Raw genomic sequence first — 7,500 nt, 5'->3', positions numbered from 1 at the left:
TGGATGTAAAAGAGAAGATTCGTCAAGGTAGGGATGAATCGGAGGAGTGTTGTGATTTTGGTGTATCGAGTTGGCCTCAGAATAAGTAAAATAACTACCATTTCGTGCCGTAGTTCCTGTCAAAATCAATCAGAAAAAGATTGCCAAGTGAACGTTTGAGGTCTGGAGAACCTGACCAGTGTTATTGGTCGTGTGTGTGTGTGTTCAGACCCGATGGATGACGACATGGTGATTGGGGAGGAGAAACAGGAGGATTATGATGCTGATGCACAGGAGATGGAGGAAGAGGAAAAAGATGAACAGTTTATAGACAAAGGTACAGTAGCCAGAACTGCAGTCACCCGTAACAACACCCCAGAATTCCCAGCCTGTTCTCTTCGGGGGGGGGGGGGGTGTCCTCTCTCTGAGCTGTCCCTGTGTCTCATTCTTAACTCCACTGAAGAGGAAAATACAGTGGTCACGCATTCAGAAGCCTCTGAACTCCATCCCATTCATCCTGCAAGCCCTGCGTGAGCCTGGCCCTAGTTCGCTGCCTCAAGAAATCCAATTTTCCAAGGTCATTCGAAAACCCGTCTCTGAGTCCAGAGCTTGTACTTAGGAGAGTGCTTAATTGGCTGAATACAATGTGCTTATTGTGTTGGAGTTCACAGGGGGTTTCACTGTTTCTCCAAATCACCTCTGGCATGTTGATCATGTCTTTTTTTTTTTTTTTATTGAGGAAGGATGTGTCCCTCGACAAGTTTATTACGACAGTTTAAATTTGCGCTTTGTTTAACGTGCGATTAGCAGCAGTAAATGTTTCATGATGTAAGTCGCACACAGATAGCGGTGTTATCGTTTATAACAGCACAGGGACGGTGACAGTGAGCTGGCGTCTACCGCGCACACGTTTTCAGACGACGGCTTCGTGTATTCCTGCTCTGACACAAGCCAGCCAAAAAAACCCACAGCTGCAGTTTAAAGTACTGATAGGCTAAACGGTGATATGGTACGTGCTGAACTCTCTGCGGCGTCTGGGTACATGTTTGACGTAGCAAGGACGGGAAAAGAAAGACAGAAAGACAAACGCTGGAATGTGAATGTACCGCATAACAGACGACGGAGGCCTCTGTTCTTTGCCGCGGATAAAATTGTCCTCAGGGGTGAAAATTTGGGAGTTTGACAAAGGAGTCGTTTTTGTTTGTTTTCACACAGGCGGGGGAGGGGGGGGCATGGTACTGTTTTTTATTGCGACACAGTCGGCGTTTTCTCATACACCAGTGTGCGGCGAAAAGGATATCACTCGCTGAGTGTTTTATCATAAACTTTGGACTGACCGGTGGAAAATGACTGGCTTCACCTCACGCAGCGAATCATAAATCCACGCTAAACCGAAATTACAAACGAACACTTCCACTGCTCAACATCCTCTGTAGGCGGAGCTCACGTCTGCTTATGCTGAAGTGGTCATATTTGACATGAGGCACAGAACAGATATTCACCCGGGTGTTTATTGATTTATTTGTTTATTTGTTTGTTTGTTTGTTTGTGTATGTACAGAGAAAGAGCGTGCGGAGCAGGACCTGCGGCAGGAGCTGGCGGACTATAACGGCGACGAGGAAAACGAACCAGAGTTTGAGGCTGACAAACAGGCTCAGCTCTCTCAGATGTGATAACAACGCGTCACACGTCTGGGCAAGACACTCCAAATGACATTTTACACACGCACACACACACAAGATCAGAGATGCAGAATCAAGAGTCAGTCTCCTAACTCAGTTTGTTTACACTATACCCTTGAACATTATCACGATTTTTTATTAAAAAAAAAAAAAAAAAAAAAAGAAATTATTGAAAGTTATCACATGCAGTGTGTGACTCGGGGAGCTGGTTCTGCCTCCCTGTTTCCCATACAGAGCCTTTTTAAGACAAAAAGTCGTTTATGAAATGGTTCTCCTTTTTTCTGTTTTGACAATGGCCCCTCAGCTGTGACGGTTTGTCATATTTGACGTGGATGACCTTTGACACACACACACACACACACACACACACGTATGACGTGCAATCTCCTCTCATTAAACTGCTGTAAAGACCAGTGGAAGGCATCCTACACATCAAACTCCATCTTCAATATTTTTTTTTTTTTTAAATGTTGAGAAAAACACAGCAGCTGAGACAACCAGACTTAAGTTTGCTTTATACAACAAATAAATTGATAACATGTTTAAAAAAAAAAAAATAAAATCAATTAGTCAGCTGGTTTTGGATTTGGTTTTAAGCAGTATTCACACTAGAAGCATTGATCTATTCCTAATGAAATCTTAAACAAAGAAGTAAGCTAAAGAAAAAGTGTCGTACCTTGGAGTGATGAACAGCAAACCTTCCCTATCAGCTGTAAAGTTTTACAGTTTCACTATTCACTTTATCACAGGAGCCTTGTGGAACATGACAGTAATATCATGAGAATTACGAGTCTGTTGCCAGATTACATACGAGTTCGATGAGAATCGTTAATGAAGGACCCCGAACAGGGACACAGGTTTAAAAACGGAGCGATAACCCAAACGGCCGAAGTCGTGAAGATCTTTTGCGTGAGATTTCGTTTCTTCTGAGAAGAGGCGCCGACATGCAGAATACTACGACTTCAGGTCCCTGACGCCGCGGGACCTACGCGCGTTCAAAGATTTGAAGATTAGATGTTGTGTATAGCGCCACCTTAGGGGAGGATTGGGTAGTCCTGCCGAAACACGGGTAGACGGGTAGAGTAAGCACCTGTGTGAGCAGATTGTGTGTTAGGGAACGTTTAAGTCGTGATGAGGTTAAATGTGTTACTAACGTGTTTTTCTTGGTTTTTGTCGATTTTTTTTTCCTTTTTCTGCAAATTGTGTCAAGTTTTTTTTTTTTTTTTTTTTTAAACTGTATATGGATGTGGACCGTCTTCGGTCAGCTTATATTTGCACAGCTGTGAAGCTCTAACCGTGTCTGCGTTCGAGCCGTGAAGGCCCGTCCTTGTTAAGCCAAGACTCCAGAGATGTGAACGTGAACAGTCGTGAAATGAGGTTGCGGAGGTGTGACACGCCCGGGCCGAGTGACACAGAACATATCCCGCAATTCTCGTTTCCTTTTCCGTTTCCGTTTAGACAGAGATTTCCGACCGAGTTTAATTCAATCTTCTCTCTTTTTTTTGGGATCTATTGCTGTATTACAGTATATATGTGTCTTGCCATTTCTTCTGTTCTGTGCAGTGAATCGATGTAAACATGTGATTTTTGTTGGGGTCTTTTTTCTTTTTTTTTTTTGAGGAGCATTGAACATGCTGGAGAGTTCGGTAGAGGGGACATGACCTGCAAATTACGTTTGACCCCTGGAGCTCAATGTACTAATGGACGACTGTTTCTGCTATTGTCAACCATGCTGCTGTTAGCACTAACTACCCCCCCCCCTTCCCCCCTTCCCCTTCCTAAAACAGACACTTTTTCTCTGCTTCATAAAGCTCCATACAGGAATCACTCCAGTACTCCTGGTTACGTCTGAGACCAGTGCGCTCTTCTCTCCCTGCTTCTCACCAGTGAGATTACTGCATTGTTGCAGGCTGTACTGAACATAGCTGTGTTTGTATGTTTCTATGGGTTACTGATGTTGTGGAGAAACAAGCGTGAAAGCTGGTCACAACTGGAATCTCTGATCAGTGGGGAAGGTTCCCCCCCCCCCCCCCCCCCTCCTCAAGTGATCTTATGATCCTCTCATTACTGAATTGTGATTTTTTTTTATTTTAATTGTCTTGTATATTTTCATTTTGTGATCATTTAGACTGGATTGTTTATGTAGTTTTAAGTTTTTAAAAAAAAATGTGTGTGTGTTTTTTAATTATAAGCTGGATGACCGAAAAATTGCAGTAAAGCTTATGAAGAGAATTTTAAGTGTTGATGGACTTTCTTTGTTGATGCTCTTTAATGTTATATTTGAGCCTGTTCAGCTCAGGTCTATCCAAAGGATTTCCACGTTTGCCCTTTTTTTCCCCATACTGATAAGTTTTAATTCATTAACAGTAACAAACTGATTCACAAACACTCACACACACACAACTCAGTTCAGGGAAAATAATACAAAACCATTCCAGACTGTGCCATTGTCCAATCACAGTGCTGCTCCTCATTAACATAAAGAACATAAAGGACCAATAACATTAGGCACTTGATTATGACCTCAACAAAGTACCTTTTTGAATTTGCATGATAAAGCAAGTGAGTCCTCCTACAGTTGTCTTCATCTTTGGTGACAGGACAACTGTGCAATACTTAGACTTTCTGCGATCAATACCTGCGATCAATTTCCGAACTCAGGAAATTTGCGTTTTCAAGCCATTTGACTTTTGCAGTTTCAGCTGCAAAGTACTGGCCTCACACACACTTGACCATAACTATGTTTAAAACTGTAATACTAAATAGTACTGTGCTAAGATGCTAATCAAGGCCCATGGGATCTGGTCCAAACTGCTTAAATCAGAATGTGTTGTTTTTTTTTTTTTTTTCCCGTTTTGGATTTCCTCTGGCGTTCTGGACTGAACTCAAATGATCTTCACCACAGGAAAGTATTTGTGTGCAGAGAAGTCAAACTCCGGCAGTGCCTGCAGAGAGAGAGAGAAAAGAAAAGAAAAAGAAACGGTAGAGATTATTACCGTGTCACTGCTAATCCAAACTGAGTGGACAGCAAAAGCAGCTTCCTCAGACGCTCAGTCATCAGTTTCATTTATTTATCAGAGCGTGATCCTTACAAATCAGCCTCTGCCCTCTGTAACTCTGTCAGAGAGAAACGGCAGAGAATAGCCTATTACACACATAAGGAGGTTCTCTCTAAGAAGTACCCAAAAGAAAAGAAAAGAAAGGAAGAATTAACAGTGTTGCTTATGAACCCAGAACCGGTGACGGCTATTCTCACCTTTGTGTCTTTTTTGTGCCCGCCAGCGAGCAACTTCATCACCACAATGTTGGGTTTGGCCACCTTCAGAATCCGGTTCACCTGCCGACAGCCGTCAGGTACAAACTTAAACACTTAAAAAGCTGCTGATTCCACTTCTCACAACATTTAATTGTATCAACCAATCAGAGGATGTCGACAAGGACCAAAATCCCAAAACAAGAAAACGACATACAAATCTATCATCAAAACTCGTGACAGCAATTTAGCATGAAACACTAAAAATCTTTTTTACGACAGAAGGCATAAGCCTCTCCTAAGGCACGGTCTGGTTTATCCCAGACTTGTACGACAAGGCCAGTTAACTCCGTCATTTGCCATGGCGACGCCGTGGTCCTGAGGGAGGTTTTGTGGGAGACAGAGAGGTATTAAACTGACCTCTGGGTCGGGGCTGGTGACGTTCTCCAGGATGAGTTTGGCCTGTTGGAAATGTTTACTGGCCGCCATATAAAGATCAGCGGAGCGAGGGGGGGGGGCTGTACTTCTTCAGATCAGACATCTCCTGCCAAAGAACACACACACACACACACACCCACACATAGTGAGAGAAAGGCAACACACAGACGGCTAACAATTACAGATCCTGAGAGCGGTCTGAAATGCACCTTTTATTTTCAGTATTGACTGAGATACAGGAATTGGTATGGAACACTTCAAAAAGTGATGATTAATTAAACAAAAAATCTCATTGGTAGTTTTGTTAGCTTTAAATTGTAAATTAAAAAAAAGAAAAAAAAAGCAAAGCCCCGTCGTTAGGAGCAGAGGTAGTAAAGTGACTTGCAGCCCATGGGGACCGTACCTTAAACTGGATGTAGTGAACCGGCGGGGGCGTGACCACGCTGTTGAAGGGGGCGAATCGATGCTCGTAACGCACCTGCTCACTGTCCAACTCAAACTGGGGTTTCCTCACCTTACCATCCATATCCAGGGCTATCATCGTCTGAAGAGAGAGAGAGACGGCGATAGGGAGAGAGAGAGAGAGAGAGAGAGAGAGAGAGTGAGAGTGAGTGTGAGTGAGTGTGAGAGAGAGAGAGAGAGAGAGTGAGTGAGTGAGAGTGAGGGAGAGAGAGAGAGAGAGACAGAGTGAGAGTGAGTGAGTGTGAGAGAGAGAGAGAGAGAGAGAGTGAGAGAGAGGGAGAGAGCGAGAGCACATTTCAGTCTATACACTCATCAGGCCACTGTCTTATTGCTGTGAGAGATGATACTAATCTATCGGGTGTGCGACGGTCATATTGAAAAACTGAATTAATTTGTTTAAAGACTCATTAAATAAACAGTGCTGACAGCAAAAACATTCCTCTTTTTTTTTCCCCTGCCAAAATTTGATTAGCTGCTACTTTAAAGATTATCCGTGACGGCTTGTGGACCCGGGGAGCGGAATTCCTGACCACATTTCATGTCTGAGGAACGCAAGTTATTCCAAATGTGTCAACTCCAAAGCGTGAACATTCCAGCTCAGTTCAGTACAGAGCTATGTTGGACAACATGTTCTAAAGCGTGTCTACGTGTGTATGTATGTCCAAACCAGCACAATGAAAGATTGTGTGTGTGTGTGTACCTTGTACATGCCAGCACACATGTTCTGGTAGGCTTGGCTCATAGTAATCTCTTTGCCCAGAGGACGAGCTGCAGGCAGACAGACAGACAGACAGACAGACAGTTAGACTCGAGACCCTAAACAACAGACACCAGGCATGGTTGCGCTGAAGAAACACAAACAGGAGAACATTTAGTTTACTCCAAGAGTCAAACAATAGATAAAGAACCACCAGGCTGGAGCGACCGCCCTGACAACGACCGAGTGACTGTCCGCTGTCCACACACACGTCCACGACAAAACAGCGCTACGTTAACGTGAAAACGTAATGAGAACTAAAGCACTTTAATATCATAATAAGATGAATATTATTATAGCGGGTAAAACACTGAAGCACAGACTCGACAGGCTTATCTTTCTGTAAAACCATACATTCTTTTTTTTTTTTTAAATATTGAGAAACATCACCGAGGGTCAGAGTCACTCCTCTATGAAGGAGATGTGAATGGGTTTGAGGAGTCATCTGTTCTCCGCTCTCACCTTTTTTCTTTTTTTTGCCTTTTTTGCTGCTCCTCCCTTTCTGCTGCTCCTCCAGGATCCTCTCCTCCGCCATCTGAGAGCTGTCTGCTCGACTCAGCGTGGACATGAGCCAGGCGTAGAGGAACTCAGACAGATACCTGCACACACACGCACGCACACACACACACATACACACAGACATACACACACACACACGCACACATACACACACACATACATACATACACACACATACATACACACACACACACACACACACAGACACACATACACAGACACACATACACACGCACACACACAGACATACACACACACACACGCACGCACACACACACACACAGACATATACACACACACACACACACACACACAGACATATACACACACACACACACACACACACACAGACATGCACACACACACACGCACACACACACACACGCACACACACACGCACACACACATAT

The 7,500-nt window shown here is 43.7% G+C and overlaps 2 protein-coding genes across 2 annotated transcripts in view; one reads left to right on the top strand and one right to left on the bottom strand.

Moving 5' to 3' along the window:
* The window catches only part of golm1 (golgi membrane protein 1), a 6,741-nt gene extending 4,920 nt beyond the window's left edge, over positions 1–1,821 (top strand). The window contains exons 8-10 of the mRNA XM_030783925.1: positions 1–27; positions 209–316; positions 1,540–1,821. The exon at positions 1–27 is cut by the window's left edge and continues 162 nt beyond it. Of these exons, the coding sequence (XP_030639785.1) occupies positions 1–27; positions 209–316; positions 1,540–1,652 (248 nt within the window). The 3' untranslated portion in view covers positions 1,653–1,821. The remainder of the gene's footprint in view (positions 28–208; positions 317–1,539) is intronic.
* A 2,180-nt stretch (positions 1,822–4,001) lies between these two features.
* Positions 4,002–7,500, bottom strand: part of naa35 (N-alpha-acetyltransferase 35, NatC auxiliary subunit) — a 14,598-nt gene continuing 11,099 nt past the window's right edge. Inside the window, 7 exon segments of the mRNA XM_030774881.1 lie at positions 4,002–4,606; positions 4,918–4,998; positions 5,335–5,430; positions 5,432–5,458; positions 5,756–5,896; positions 6,515–6,582; positions 7,034–7,170. Coding sequence (XP_030630741.1) covers positions 4,547–4,606; positions 4,918–4,998; positions 5,335–5,430; positions 5,432–5,458; positions 5,756–5,896; positions 6,515–6,582; positions 7,034–7,170 — 610 coding nt within the window. The 3' untranslated portion in view covers positions 4,002–4,546.

The sequence above is a fragment of the Chanos chanos genome, chromosome 1 (genome assembly GCF_902362185.1).
Source record: "Chanos chanos chromosome 1, fChaCha1.1, whole genome shotgun sequence".
Classification (NCBI taxonomy): Eukaryota; Metazoa; Chordata; class Actinopteri; order Gonorynchiformes; family Chanidae; genus Chanos; species Chanos chanos.
The sequence above is the reverse complement of the archived record's forward strand: the minus strand, read 5'-3'. Positions and strand labels throughout refer to the sequence as shown.